At 36.0% G+C, this 15,814-nt stretch overlaps 1 protein-coding gene across 3 annotated transcripts in view; it reads left to right on the plus strand.

Moving 5' to 3' along the window:
• HOMER1 (homer scaffold protein 1) overlaps nt 1-15,814 on the plus strand; it is a 143,602-nt gene that overhangs the window by 48,479 nt on the left and 79,309 nt on the right. For all 3 annotated transcript variants that reach the window (XM_086698046.1, XM_025923849.2, XM_086698042.1), the window contains exons 2-4: nt 6,014-6,170; nt 10,162-10,293; nt 13,787-13,879. In XM_086698046.1, the coding sequence (XP_086554172.1) occupies nt 10,192-10,293; nt 13,787-13,879 (195 nt within the window). In that variant the 5' untranslated portion in view covers nt 6,014-6,170; nt 10,162-10,191. The remainder of the gene's footprint in view (nt 1-6,013; nt 6,171-10,161; nt 10,294-13,786; nt 13,880-15,814) is intronic.

Below are 15,814 nucleotides of genomic sequence, written 5' to 3' on the forward strand. Positions count from 1 at the left end.
TTATTTTACCACATAAGCCTGGAGGCTAATTCACTGATTCAGTGACAACTCAAGGAAGCAGATTCTTTGTCTTTCCATCTGCTATTCTTAGCAAACAATGTTGGCTTTGTTCTCAGGTTAGTGGCCTCATAGCATTAAAATGACTCCTTTAGGTCCGATGTCACTGCATACACAGTGTTATTTAAGAGAACACCTCTTGTTATGTGTGAATCTCTTTGTGACTGTACCCAGAAGCTTCCAGCAAACATTCCTTGCTTATCTCATTGACCTGAATTGCTTCAGAGGTCCATTCCTAAATGGACTTCTGGTAAGAAGACTGGAATTGCCTTGATTATTCTAGTGAAGCTCACAGTCATGTGAAGGAAGGTTGGAGCACCAGAACAAAATGCAGGGAGATGTTAGGAGGGAGTGCTGAAGAATAGTTGGTGGATAGCCAGCAAACCGTCTTTATAACAGTGTCAAACTCTCAGTGGAAACTATGATTAACCTTGGGGTTTCTTAAACTTCTACTAGGCTGCTTTCTTCTGAAAACTTAATTAGAAAGTCGGGGAATTATTTGAAACCATAACCTTCTTTATATCCCCTTTGCTACAATATTTAATTATATTTACATATATGAAAAAGAGTATTTGTAAACCAAACCTTAAAAGAAGACTAGGGAGGGGTGCCTGGGTGGCTCAGTGGATTAAGCATCTGACTTTGGCTCAGGTCATGATCTCATGGTCTGTGAGTTCCAGCCCCGTATTAGGCTCTGTGCTGATAGCTTGGAGCCTGGAGCCTGCTTCAGATTGTGTCTCCCTCTCTCTCTCTGCCCTCCCCTGCTCATGCTCTGTCTCTCTCTCAATAACAAATAAACATTAAAACTAAAATTTTAAAAGAAGACTAGGGAGTGTATAATTTCTTTTTCTTCCCTTGAGCTTGGTTGTTAGTATTGGACCCATACCTTTGCACTTCCTTGAAACATAAGTTTATTGCATAATCACATAATGTTTGCAAAAATACAGATTTCAGTAATTTTTAAAAAGCATTATCATTGAACTTTTCTAAATCAAAGCTATCCAGATGATGAAAGTTAACTTTTTCCTTTTTTTTCTAGATCTAGAGTTTATATATTTCTTGGCAAGTAGTCTTTTTTTTTTGCTTCAGTTTTCATTGTTGTTTTTTTTCTTATTACAGAGATAAGAGTTAAATATACTCATTCTTTATGTCAATTCTAATGTGTTTAAGTAAACCTTGTTTTTAAAACAAAACTCTGATTTTACCACATTTTTCTCAGGTCATCTTGTACTTCCATTCTTCCAGTTTTTCACATCCATATTAAGTTTTGGAGTTGATCACTGCATGTAGTACTTTTACTGCATTTTAGCCCAAGATGAAGAACTTCAGAATTGTTCTTGTACCAGCTTCATAGAATTATTTTATGAACCAACTGGAAAATATTCCAGTAAGCTTTTCTTATAATAGGTCATTTGAACTACTCGTTGTCCTGATAATTGATGGAAGAAATGCCAAAGTAGATGATTTTCTAGTTTTAAAGTGTGTATGGGTGTGGTGTGTGTATCTGGTTCAATTGCATTTCTCTAAGGCAGTTTAAAGCATTTCATGCCAAATTCTATTTGCTTTAAAATTGATAGATTAATTCCTTAGAAGAGTTCCTTTCAATGTCATTTAAGAAATAATACTCTAGTCGTTACTAAATAAAGCTTCCATTTTGTATTGTATTTTTTATATATGTTTTCTACTGACAGTAATGTCAGTAAAAATGGCAGAATATCCAGAGCAGCTTACAGTGAGATACTTTTACCTCAAAATTTATCTTTTGATTTTCATATTTTGGTTATAAATATAAGTCCTATGACATGTTAACGTGTAACATGGAAAAGAATTTTGGGGCCAGATAATTTTGCCACATGCTGGGTTACTCAGGCCTAAATGGGTTTCTTTACTGCAGGATGTTTTAGAACCTTTAATACACTAATGTACATTATAAGTATTTCAGAATGGGACAGAACAGTGTTTACAGAATTTATTTAAACACGGAACACTCATTTCTAAGACTGTTGTTCCATAGAACGTATTTTGGGAACTATTTGTATCTGATGCAGTTAGTATTTTTGTGAATTGCTCTAAAGGAAGTAGTGTGTCTAACCTTTATTGATGAATGCCATCCAGTTTACTTAAAAAAGTATTAACTTTAACACTTGGACACTTGGGCCAGTTAGTTTCAAATGCTTTACGGATCCTTTTAAAAATTAAGAGCTTTAAGATTTCAGGTATGGCTTTTCTCAGCTGCTTCTAAGCTTTTCTCTAGAATGAAATTCATCCACATGCTTAGTGTTATTGAAATGGATCTTAAACAGACTAGTGTGATACGATCTCTTGATGACTCCCCCAACTTTTTTCTCCTCCGTGGTTTTCTCTACTGTGCTCCAAACTAATATTTTTAAGTTTCCATTCTGACAGTTTTATATGCAAACCCTTATACACATGTGAACATGGTCAAAACTTCACTCATCCTCTCCCATATCATTGTTCCTCAAACCCAGACTTCAGTTTCTGTTTCCCAACATGGCTAGTGGCACTATTGACATTTTAGTCTGGTTCTTTCTTGTAGGGGGCTGTTCAGTGCATTGTAGATGATTACCGATGCCCCTGGCTTCTACCACCTAGGTGCCAATAGCAGTCTTCCTCAGTTGTGACAACCAAAAATGTCTCCAGAAATTGTGAAAGGTCCCAATGGGACAAATCACCCCTGTTTGAGAAACACTGCTCTGCAACCAATCTGTTGCTTAATTTTACTGATTCTGTTTTCTAAATTTACCTTTAATCCCTCCTCAATCTTCATTCCATTCCCTAACTTCCATTCCCCTTCCTTCCTTCCTTCCTTCCTTCCTTCCTTCCTTCCTTCCTTCCTTCCTTCCTTCCTTCCTTCCTTCCAGGTTTTATTTATTTGTTTTTGAGAGAAAGAGAGCACAAACAGGGGAGGGGCAAAGAGAGTGAGGGAGACACAGAATCTGAAGCAGGCTCCAGGCTCCAAGCTGTCAGCGCAGAGCCTGTTCAAACGGGGTTTGAACCCACGAACCATGACTTCATGACCTGAGCTGAAGTCGGATGCTCAACCGACTAAGCCACCCACGCACCCCATTCGTCTTTATTTCTAATACTTGAGTTTTTCTCGTAAGAGTCTGACTAGCCTTCTTGTGTTCAGTCTTGTTTCCTTCCCATCCACCCCTTCAGTACTGCCAAATGTGTCTTTCTAAAATGTAGAGCTGTTCTCTATTTACAATCTCTGAGTAGTTTCCAGAGGGGACCCACATGAATTGGCTTCTCTCTTTAGCCTCAGTCTTCAAAGGCACTCACACTCACTAAGGTTCTTGATACACCTACCTGTGTACTATTGCCTCTTCCCACTGTTACCATACTTTGTTTCAAATTCTACTAAGACATCACATTCTCCATGGTAGCTCTCGGTCACTTATTTCCAAAGAATCTGTCATGGTGAAGAGCATTTTATTTTTTTGACATCTGTCCTCCCTCATCATTTTCAGGGGCAGGGACCATCTTTATCTGTTTTTGGCTTGTAGATATTCAGTAAAGGTGTGAACTGTTTATTAGTATGCCTTGATAGATGTAGTAACTTCCTTGTTACTTCTAGGAACTCTGTTCCCTGTGTCAGCAGTGAAATTATTTTCCTAATATTTTTAATCTAGAGTTTGACAAGATTTTGACCAGAAATCTTGAACTGTAATTTTAAGAAGTCTCCTATTCAGAAGAGAATTGAAGAAAAGCAGTGTACTTGGTTGATACTCAAATTCATAAGGCACACTTGTAAAACAGCTAGTTTAAAGATTTTTATTCACAAGGGAATTGAATTTATGGATTAATTGTGCAGATTAATATAATTATGTGAATTAAAATGTGGAAAATATTTATGAGACTCAAAACACTAGATTTCCGCTGATAGGGATTTGTTGATTGGCCATATAAGATGTGTAAAGGCAATATCATTGTCTTAACTATTTTTGTTTCTTATAAAATACATATATTGCAACACCCTGCACTATTTAGAAATTTACTGCTTGTCAAATGGGGGAGAAGTTGTTAGATAACCCTAGAGTTCCTACTTCCCTTCCCTCCATGCCCTAAATAAATACATTTGTGTGTTTCGGTTTTCCTGTGGATTGGAACTAGTTAGTTACAGTCAGGCTGACCAACTGCACTACACCTAGAACTTTAATTAAAAGGTGAAGAGAAAAAAAAGCCTCAAGGTTTGTAGGGCTTTTTGGAAGATAACCCAAGTGTAGCCTCACTGAAAAATTGAAGGATTAAAGATAGGGAAAGAGGGAATGAACTAGACCTTTCTCAAATTCAGAAGAGTTCTTCATCCAGGCACAATGCCTTGGGAGGTTGTGAATAATTATTTGTTGAATGAATCTATATATAATATGAGTTAAGCCAGAAGTGATGACTCTCTGCTTCAGTTTTTAGGGAGTGGCATAAAATGTATCAGTTGCTTCACAACAGATTCTTAGAATAAGAAAAGTTGTTATGGAGGTTTCCAGAAATAAAGCTGGGTGGAGCCAGGTTACCTACAGGGAAGGGGCCTCCCTTTCATACCTGCTCTCCAAGGGCTGAAGAAGATCATAGACATATGTATCACCCAGCCTATTACTGTTACCTGAAGAGTCGTCTTGCCATGGGCCAGACTTGGCTTGCCTGTTTTCTAACTTCTTCTCTTCCATACTCTCCTTTCTTTACTGGTTAAAATTCTCTTTAGGACCTTATGTAGCTTTAGGAAAGGAAGATGTTGTGTAATTGAAAGAAATGAACTTTATTTGGGCTCAAAGCAAAAAAGCCTGGTAAAGGCTGTTTCCAGAAGAACTTCTACTCAGAACTTGGAAAATTTTGCATTCTCATGCTTCTGTTGCATATATATCATCACATGCTTGTTTTCCAGACTGTAAAATAAGCTAATGATATTTCGGATACACATTTTTTAATAGTTTGGGGTCTTGAAATTATTTTTAAAATCTGTTTAAGGCCCTACTCAGTAAAAGATACTATGGTTGTGAGCTACCTTGTTTTCTGTATACTTTTTAATATAGTAGAGGTCAACTTTTCTCAGTAAGTTTATTACCTGTTACTGGATTAATCTAGTTTTAAATAGGTGAACATTTTTAACCTAGTGGTTATATAAAGTTCTTGTATTTTAATAGAATATAGTCGGTTCTCATTATTTAGAGTAGTTGTGTTCTATACAGGCATCACGAACACTGAATTATCAAATACTCAAAGATTGCTTCTAGGGGATACAGAGAGTTAGGTTCCTACAAGCCTCCGATCACATTTTCATCAACCAGTCAGTACATAAGCTTGTTTTATGTGTGTTTGTATTTAAAGACCCCTCATTTACTATAGACAATTGATTCATTACCATTGAACTCATGGCCAACAGCACTATAATTCATGCCTGAGCATAGCTTATAACGTTCTCTCCGTAAGACACATCACAGCCTTCTTGCATCCAAGAATAGACCGTGCTTCAGCCCTATGCTTGGGAGCTGTTTTACACAGTGAAAACACCAACAAAAAGCACAGTATTATGAAATGCATGGTGCCAAATAGATCACAAAAAGGACACTTGTTTATAGTATGGGAGCTGAAATAAGGCAGAGTGTTGCCTTGATCAACCTCAGATGGAAGCATGCATGTCAGGCGATTGCATCTTTCCACTACAAAAGACTAAGAAGGTACCTCAAGTACTGATTTTGGAGTTACAAATACATTTTAGTGAGTAGACAGATTCGTCACATAATGAGAATGGACTATAATTGTTTTAAAGAAGCTTATGATTGAATACTTACAGTATTCAAATATGGAACAATGTTTCTATCGTCTTGGGGGATGTGGGAGTTTTGGGGTAAGTGGAGTCATCCTCACAGATTTCATGTTCTGTTGTCCAGTGCAATAAAATGACTGCTTTCAATCTGTCATTTTATTTTCTGCCTGATAGGGAACAACCCATCTTCAGCACTCGAGCTCACGTCTTCCAGATTGACCCAAACACAAAGAAGAACTGGGTACCCACCAGCAAGCATGCAGTTACTGTGTCTTATTTCTATGACAGCACAAGAAATGTGTATAGGATAATCAGTTTAGATGGCTCAAAGGTAAGTTATATTCTCTTTAAATGATCTTGCTCTTTTGCTTTTTATAGTAGAGCATCTTCTGTTTTATTTGGGGAATTTTCATCTTTATTAAGATACAATATTTCCTTTTGAGTTTTAAAAACTTCAAAAAGCCAAAATTGATCATTTTTAGCAACACTTTTTGTCTTTTTATCTTCTAAATTACTTGGATTGACCACCTTATTTATATTGAGTTACATTCCAAAATATTCTACAAATTTTAGGTTAGTTTATTCGATATATTATATATTCATTGCATATCTATTACATGTCAGGCACTATGCTAGTTGCTAGGAATATAGTGGTAAACAGAATGGACAGTTTCTACACTGTTGGAGCTTACAGTCTAGTGAGGAGCTAGAATTCTTTTCAGATACACTTTTGTAGATTATTCAGTAATTCTAAATCCCTAAATGGTATGAAGTCTGGTCAGTGTCAGCATTAAAGCTGACATCCCTTACTCTGAAGGGAAGCATGTGGACAAGACCTAAGTTTTTATTTTTAGGAGAGGCAAATAGTATAATATTTAAGAGCATGGACTGCCTGGGTTCATATCTTAGCTCTGCCATCTACTAAGTTTTTGACTTCTAGCAAATTACTTCTCTGAGCCTCATTATTCTTAGTAAGGATTAAGTGAGTTAATATCTGCATAGCACTTTGATCATTGTCTTATAGATAGTATGCCTTTCAAAGGGGGGGAAATTCCATTTTTTATCAATGAATTTTGAATAAGAAATACCAAACATCAGATTCTGGATAAAATGTGTATAGAAGGACAAGGGTTTCATTCTTCTCCTTCACGTTTTTTTTAAAGCCATGAGGCCTTTGAACTTGCAGAAATTTTAGCAGGTCAGCCCAGGGTCTAAGCACACACTCTAGACCTAGACTCCCTGGTTTGAATTTTTGCTCTACTGCTTCCTAGCCATGTGACCTAGATTGAGCAAGATAGTTCATGTCTTCACACCTTAATTTTCTCACCTGTAAAAAGGAACTAATAAAAACACCTACATCATTACACCATGGGATTCATGTGAAGATTAATTAATTTATGCAAAAACACGTAAAGGGTGTATAGTAACCACTATACAAACACTGCTCTTGTTATCGTTATTAATATTTTTAGGCTATTAGGTATTGCCTAGTGGTTTGGGGAAACAAAAGATAATTTAATGCTCAACTTTCAGTTCATTTTCTCTTGTGCTCACTGCTTATCTCCTTAACTAGATTACAGAACCCCAGGGGCTATTTGCCCCTTATCTTCTACTTAAGTGACTAGTACGTATTTATTAGAATAATTGATTCTCTTTCATTTTTACTTGGAGGATTTAAAGGACTTGAGAAATAATAATAGTTAATTTCTATAAAACTTCTTTAATGAAGAATAAGTTTGTCATATTTTGTAACTATTTAGTGACATCAACAGGTATTAATTGTTGTGATCTCAGCCACTAGAATATTAATTTCTTTCTTTTCCCTGACTGGAACTTTCAGTTCTCTATAATCTGTATTTCCCTCTTGGCCCAAACCACAGATAAGATGGAGTTTTATCAGATGGGAGACTTAAATAGAATAAAGTTCAACTGAAGTATTCCCATGTCCCGTGTGATTAAGTAACTCTTATGTGTCCTTCCTTCTGAGGCGATAGGAACTATTGCTTCTGGCCTCCATTCTTGAGTATACTTTGCAGCTTGTAAACATTACACTCTTAAATAGCTCTTGTGAACAAGTTTTTATTTATTTTAACAAAATCTACCCTCTGTAGCAGTTTTGATTTCTATCACATGTTCCATTTTCTAGTTAACTTTTTTAAAACTGATGCTGGTAACTACTGCAGTTCCCTGCAGGCAGAGTTGTTTTTGGTAAGCAATAGTGTAAGCAGAGTGGCTTACTTGTGGCTGAGTGTTTTCTCCTCCCTGCCCCACTTCTATTTCTGCACTGCGTGATGAGTTGGAAAGCCCTTAGGTGCCCCTGATTAGAAAATGTCCATTTGTTCTCATTTAATGCCCTTACTGTGCATGTAAAGTTTGCTTAAAGGCTTTCTAATCATGCTGCAGAGACATCAGCATGGCCGAGGGCCAAGATAAGAGCACTACATGATCTGTAATGACACAGCATTTCTACCTGTTTTCCTTGAAAGGATGGGAACTCTGGGATTGAGAGAAAATTTATTTTAAAGAATTAAGATTTTCCTTTTAAGTGGATTCATCTTCAAAAAATTCAAACCATTCTATTCAAAGAATTCTAATGAATAATTTTTTTAAGTTTTTTTGGGGGACAGGATGGAGCAGAGAGAGAGAGTGGGGGGAGGGAGAAAATCCCAAGGAGGCTCCCTGCTGTCAGCACAGAGCCTGATGTAGGGCTCAAACCCATGAACCATGAGATCATGACCTGAGCCAAAACAGATTTGGACACCTAACTGACTGACCCACCCAAGCATCCTATGAATAATGTTTTTTAAGTGTGGGATCGTCTTTCATTTTAAAGTTTTTCTTCAGTGATTAAAGAATCCCTAAGCAAGTAATCCCCAAGACAAGTGGAGGCAAGGAAAGGTTCAAAATGGGGATTAAAATGGGACTCTTAACCTTAAAAGCATCAAGAAGTTCATTTGAAAGAGCTGAAAGTGAAGGTCTGTGACCTACAGCAAATGGGTCATTTTTCTTACATGTTTTCTTACAGGTTTTCTTATAAAACCTATTGCTACCTCACTTTTTGAGAGTTACTGAGATCCCATGTAAAATGCCCTTCTCTCCTTGAAAACACTTAGATCTGAGCTCACAAGCATCCTCCTCCGGGAACACTCAAGGACCGCCAAATCTAACCTAGTACCTGCCAGTCCTTGCCTTCTAGACTCCCTCTCTCTATCAGATGCTGGTCTTACAGGCTTCGCAGCACATAACACTCTGAAATTACATTAGTCAGTTACTTACGTATATGTTAATTGACTGACTGTTCTTGGTTTAGAATGTAATCCACAGTTACATTACCGTTCAGTGTTGCATTTCAACCCTCTAGAATTGTGCTTGGCATTTAATAGGTACTCAGCAAAAAAAAGTTGCATAACCAAATGATTCCATAACCAGATTCCTTACCTTTTGTTATATTTTGTTATTAACCATTTGTTAATATATCCTTTTCCGTTGAGTCTTTTCATTTCATGACTACCTGCAATTTAGAGTACTTTGTTAGCCACATTTTACAGAATCTAAAATGACACGCTAGGAAAAGCAGCTTTTGAACTGAAGGGTAAGGAGGTTTGAGTATGAGTATTTAAATTTTGTCACAGGTAAAAATGCTTAATCAAGGGTAAGGGCTCTCATAGAACTACAGATAACACATCTGTTTTTGCGACAGAAAGCAAGGGGCCAGCTACTCTTACTATCTTCTTTAGTAGGACAGGTGTCATACATTTATTATAACTTCATCAATACATGCATACTCATAAGTATTTATATTTGTACTGTTCACGTGTTCAATAGATTTTGCTTTGTTCTGAAAATGCTTGATTTTCATTCTACATTTGGTAGTTCACCAAAAAACTGCTTATGAATTTGGTAACATGTTTATTTCTATTATTACTGGAATCACTTTGTAATCTGAATTTTGGAGGGCATTAACTCACTAACTTAACTGATTATATACTTTTATAGTACTGGCAGTGAGAAGGTACTTCTCTTAATATGATACACAGTAATAGTTGGAATTTATTATGGTGTTCACCAAAATCAATATTTAATAACACCAAAATACTAATTTTGTAAGAAACTGTGTGTTAAATAGAAATGATAGTGAATCTCAGTATCATGAATTTATACCACTTTGTGGGAAAAGAAGTAAAGTATATATTTAGGGGTTGTTTTTCCCTTGAGTAAACTCATTAGAAATCCTTTGTTTTTTTACAGAAGTAAATAGTCCTGTGTTTAAATGCCTGTTTGCTAACTTTTGGCTTGTAACTCATATTTATTTTATTTTTTAGGCAATAATTAATAGCACCATCACCCCAAACATGACATTTACTAAAACATCTCAGAAGTTTGGCCAGTGGGCCGATAGCCGGGCAAACACTGTTTACGGGCTGGGATTCTCCTCTGAGCATCATCTTTCAAAAGTAAGTCAACTCATTAGATTACGTGGAAATCTTCGTCTTCAAATCATAGGTCTTAAATATATAATAGCAAATGAAAAGTGTAAAATATAGGAGAAATTTAATACTCTAGAACAATTATAGTGATTTTAAAGCAAGAAGTGAGAGATCATTGGATTTCACTGTCAATTGGGAAATAATTTATACACATTAAAAACGGTCACCATTGATAGAGAAGTATTTGGGTGGTTAACTCTCTGTATGGTAGTTCACATAACAGTTGGGGATTATCACTTCTGAATGGACTTTGCCCAGGGATTAGCACCCTTAGTGGAGATGGTCTGCAAGAAGGTAAACAGCAAGCTCTTCTGAATTGTGAAAACATAAGCTGATAGTGATACAGATTTCAGCTTTTTGACATGACAGCAGGCACTTAAGAATTACTTTGTTTAGGGAAAATGGTGCTTTCTCTGAGAATTACTTCAAACTCTGTAATATAGTACAGAGTGGTGAGATCTAACAAACACATGAAGAGTTCCTGCAAGATACTGACCAAGTGAATGACTGTGGCCAGAAAGGCCAACAAAATACAGAACATCACCAGGCTAATTACTGGAAATAAAAGAGTTGTCCCGCGTACCAGCAGCAGCTTGCAGTGTTTATACCAGCAGTGCCTTGTGGGTGTCATCCACAAAGACTAAGGCAAAGGAAACTGTCTCAGGATAAGATACTGATCAAGGAGATGAGGAGTACTCACTTGGCTCGTCAGATTTTATGCTCACCAGACCCAAAGGTTTATTCTTTGAACTTCTCTATTTGAAATGTTCAATTAAAAGGATAACCCTACCTTTCACAATAATTTGATGCCTTTTGGGAGTTACAAATGTTCAGCTTCAGGGTCATCAGACTCTTGTAGGTATACACTGTTTATGTTTACACTGTAAGCTATTCATTACACAAATCATTCTGATGCTTAAAAATAAGTTCTTTTTAAAAATAATCTTACGTTTTTGTGAATATTGACTCGTGGGTATAGTTAGATCAATAATTGAAGTAATCTTTGCTTCCATTTTTTTTGGTTGTAGACATTACTTAACATGGTTGTTTTCAAATATTTTTATTACCTTTAATATAAATTACAGTTTAGGGACCAATTTTAAGGCTATTTTAACTTTCGCCTTCATGATTATAAGTCCATTCTCTGTAGGATGATGAAAATGAAAAAGTGTTACTGATTTGTTTTCTGTTACACCCATCTTACTCTCTAAATACATTTCTTGGACTGTGGTAAAGGTATGAATTCTAGATTCAAAGTATTTCAACATAGCAGGGACACAGGTATCCAGCTGAGCATTGCCCCTCTGGAAATAATCCCCTTAGGAAATTACACATTTGTTCTAATAATTTTGCCATTACTCAGATGGAACCTTTTTGGAACTTCCTTTTGGAATTGTCTATTAAAGTCTAGAGCAAAAAAAGTTGATATATTACCCTTGCTAAATTTCTTGACAGGAACTAAATTGTGGATTAATTTCTCAAATAAACTTGTATGAAATGATTTTTGGGCATAAGTAATTTTGACTGCAAATTAAGTTTTTGTCACATCTTTGAGGTTACTGGGCAGCTAGCTAATGTGGCAAAGTAATAGCTTATTAAATTCTGTCAGTTATACTGTATCCTTTCATTTGATCTTTTTTTTCTGAGAATGGCTTTTATATTTCAAGAATTTTTCCTCTTTCAAGTTAACATATACTTTTGACCAACCTTACTGATAGTGATTCCTAGTATTTTGAGGGAGAATCTACATTAAATAAACTAGACTTGGCTCCAGGAATTATTCACTGGACTTGGCTCCAAGAGTTGGTGATCAGTCTCTTCATAATGTTTTTGTCCAGAGATGACAAAATCATGATTTCTTTTCCATGCTACCTTAAAGACCATGTTGCTGCTTTATAGACTATAGGGGATCCCAAGGAGTTTATAATCTTTTACATAAATGAAGCAAGCATGTAATTATTCTGGCTTATTTTATCATTAAAAACCGTAAGTGAATCAAAGCATTATAAGGGTTTTAGAAAGTCTTAAGGCAATTCTAGACAAGGATCTCTCAAAATAAGAGAGAGTAGCAGTATTGAGAGAAATGTTTGGTCCGTAGGGTTGATGTATGAGGAAAATTGCAACTGTGCTTGGATTGTTAGAGTGCTTACTAAGTTGTATTTTGTTACCATGGAAACGCAAACCTATAAAAATTAACAGTAGTGTGAGCCTTTATGAAGTTGAAAGAGTTTTAAACATTAACTATGTTGGAATGCTAGATGAGTGTAAGAAAAACTGTGTTCTACTTCAAATTACATTGAGAGAAATTAATTATGGTTTCCTTTTTATTCCATTTACACAAGTGTGAATGAGACCTTTTTAGCTTTGTGTTCAGATTACTTGAACAGAATACCTCCTTACTTGAAAAAGGAGTAGTAATATACATTCAGTTCCCTGATCTACAAGTTACAGGTGACAACTTTAATGTAAGAAGGAAAGTTGTAATGAAAACTTAAATTTTAGCCTTCTTCCAAATGTCCAAGGCAGGTTAGAGTACAATGACCTTTCCTTCCCAAGTTTTCCTTCTCAATATCAAAATGAAATCAGGGTTGGCTTATGGGGTTTGAGTAGGGAACCATAATTTCATATTTTAATTACTAGCTCTAGCTGGTGTTTTAAGTTGCATAGAGATTTTTGACTTTTTAATTTGATTATTGTGTAGCCTTAACTTACTCTGAGAATAACGTAAACTAGTTTCCACTTCCAAAGCAGTAATAGATAATCTTTGTGGCTCTGACATTTCTAGATTACTATGGATTTGTAGGAATTAGCATTTTATGTACCATAGTTTGTTGTTGTTGTTACCAATTTTAAAGACCTTTGTGGAGTTCATGTTATTCCTCTCTGCTGTTGTACATTAGCTGTTTAAGAATCTTTGGAAATGAAGTTTTAGTAATGCCATTTAGCGATAATAGAAAATGTTGCCATTTATGTTGTTGAAAATAAAAAGCCTCACATAATATGAGAGTTTATGTTCCAGTAAAATTTAAAAGCACACTCCAAATACCGAGATGTTTATGAGTAAATACCTAAAAGATTCATTTTTTTCCCTGTGATAAACAAAGTATGCTAATCTTTACTGATTCCACTCCCATCCTATACTCTGCACCTTGGTCTTAGTAAAGTGTATCTGAACACTGAGGAAGAGACGTAGATAAACTAGCTGACCTCAAGTTCTAAGTTAGTTATCATGATGTCTTTGACTGCAGTTTGTCCAAGGAGTTTGTAGTGTACAGATAAGTGTTTGGTATTAGATTTCTTTTTCCTTCATTTTCGTATTACACCTATAATTGATTTAATGGCTACGTCGCTTATGTTAAGAGTCAGTTATTCAGCAATTGAAAGAAAACCAAGGTAAAAGTGGGCAGTGAGACCTGTTTTTATTTTATTTGGTTAATGTATATAGTCTTTATACATTCAGTTCGCAGAAAAGTTTCAGGAATTTAAAGAAGCTGCTCGACTAGCAAAGGAGAAATCACAAGAAAAGATGGAACTTACCAGTACACCTTCACAGGTGGGTATTTAATTTCTATTCCTATTTTTGAGCCTCACTCATTTCCGATGGTATCCTTTATGCCAGGGTTACATTTGGGAAAACAATGGCAAATTTAAGGACATAGAATATGGACATAGAATATGCCCTTCACTTAATCTGTAATAGTGGAGAAAGGTGGTTTTTTGCTGTATGCCAATGTCTGCAAGAATCTGGGGAGGAAATGAGTTTAATAATTATAACTCAGATTTTTTGATGTGCATATAACTTTAAAACAATCATGTGTAAAAAGCATAGATTGGCCTAATGTTTTATGTTCTGTGATGGTCAATCACAAGAGGAGACACAGGAGAGGCTCAGGAAAATGAGTTTATTGTACTCACAGGTCTTAGAAAAAGGCAGCATAGCATACATCTGAGGGGCACATAGGGAAGCCTCAGGGTGGTCAGGAGGCAGAAAGCAGGAGCATGGGAAAAGCTGAGGCTAGAGCTATATTGGGAGTTTCCTTGGGAATGGCAGGGCAGGGTAGACAGTTTATTTGGCTTGTTGAATAATTTCTGTAGGCTCTAAACTTATAGGGTATTCCCTTGTTGCCTGGTATCTGGCTCTGGGATGATTAAGGCAGAGGAATTTTGCATCCTGGGTGTGTGGGCCAGATGAAGGAGGTATAGCTCTGCGTTGGTTAGTTTGCATATCAAAGGCATGCCCCCATCTTACCTCCTTGCTCTAAGAATTGGCTAGCCAGAAAGGTTTTTTTTTTTTTTAAGATGTCAAAATGTCAAATACATAGAAAATTTAAAAAAAAAATCTGTTTTATTTGATTTTAGTCTGTTTTCCTTGATTTTAAGTGTAATTAAATCTGACAGTTGGGACATCTTTATACTTAGTACTGAGACCCAAACAATTTTCCTTTAACAATTGATTTAATACTGTGACTTGCCCATCATAATCTTCCTTCATTTGGAAATTAATTAGATCTCTGAGTTAAGTTCCTTAAATACTCCTATTTCAGTACTTTTACAGAGGTTTTAATGTACATGGTATGATTCAACTTTTTTAATAGGCTTTTCTAAAATTCATTTTCAGGGATGCCTAGGTGGTTCAACCAGTTAATGTCCACCTCTTGATTTTAGATCAGGTTTTGATCTCACAGTTCGTGAGTGCCAGACCCATGTCCAGCTCTGTGCTGAAAGCATGGAGCCTGCTTGGGATTCACTCTCCCTCTCTCTCTGTCCCTCCCCCCACCTCAAAAATAAATAAAATAAAATAAATTTTTATTTAAATTTGTGCCCTAAGTGTAGAGTTCAGGTTTGGGCTGGGTTCTTGTCTATAGCAGTTGTTTTTGAAGCATACTCAGGAGTTTACATGAAAAGGAAAAATCAGATGTTATAAATGTTTCTCTGGAATATTGTCAGTAGTAGCAGATTTACATAAAACTTGAGGAAGTAAATCGGAGTTGCCTGGGAATTTAGTGACTAGCCATTTTTGAAATTTTTTTGCTCTTCACCTTCCACCTCACACCTGGCACCCCACTGGGTTTTGATAAACCCTACTGGTATAAAGAGTTGGGTGGGTTTTTTTGTTTTTGTTTTGTTTTGTTTTGTTTTTACAGAAAAAGAGAGCTCTGTTAACTATGCTTAAAGTACATATTTCCTCATAGATTAAAGGTGTGCCAAGGCTCCATTGTACCTCCTCAACATTTGCATTGACCTGGAATAACATGAATGATCATTTTGAAACTTGCGTTGAATCTCTCTTCCCTAAGTGCTACAGGAGTTAGAGTATACTTTTCATAAAAACCTATTTAAAGTTTAGTACCAATACATGTTGGGAACTCCAGGTCCTCAGGTGAATGATTCTAGCATTGTAAGAGGATATTACAGCACATGCAGTTAGAGAATAAGCAAAGGACTGCAATAAAATTATAATTGATTACACTTGGCCGTTGTACTTAGT

Source organism: Puma concolor, chromosome A1, assembly GCF_028749965.1.
Source record: "Puma concolor isolate L17-30 chromosome A1, mPumCon1.1.hap2, whole genome shotgun sequence".
NCBI classification, from domain to species: Eukaryota; Metazoa; Chordata; class Mammalia; order Carnivora; family Felidae; genus Puma; species Puma concolor.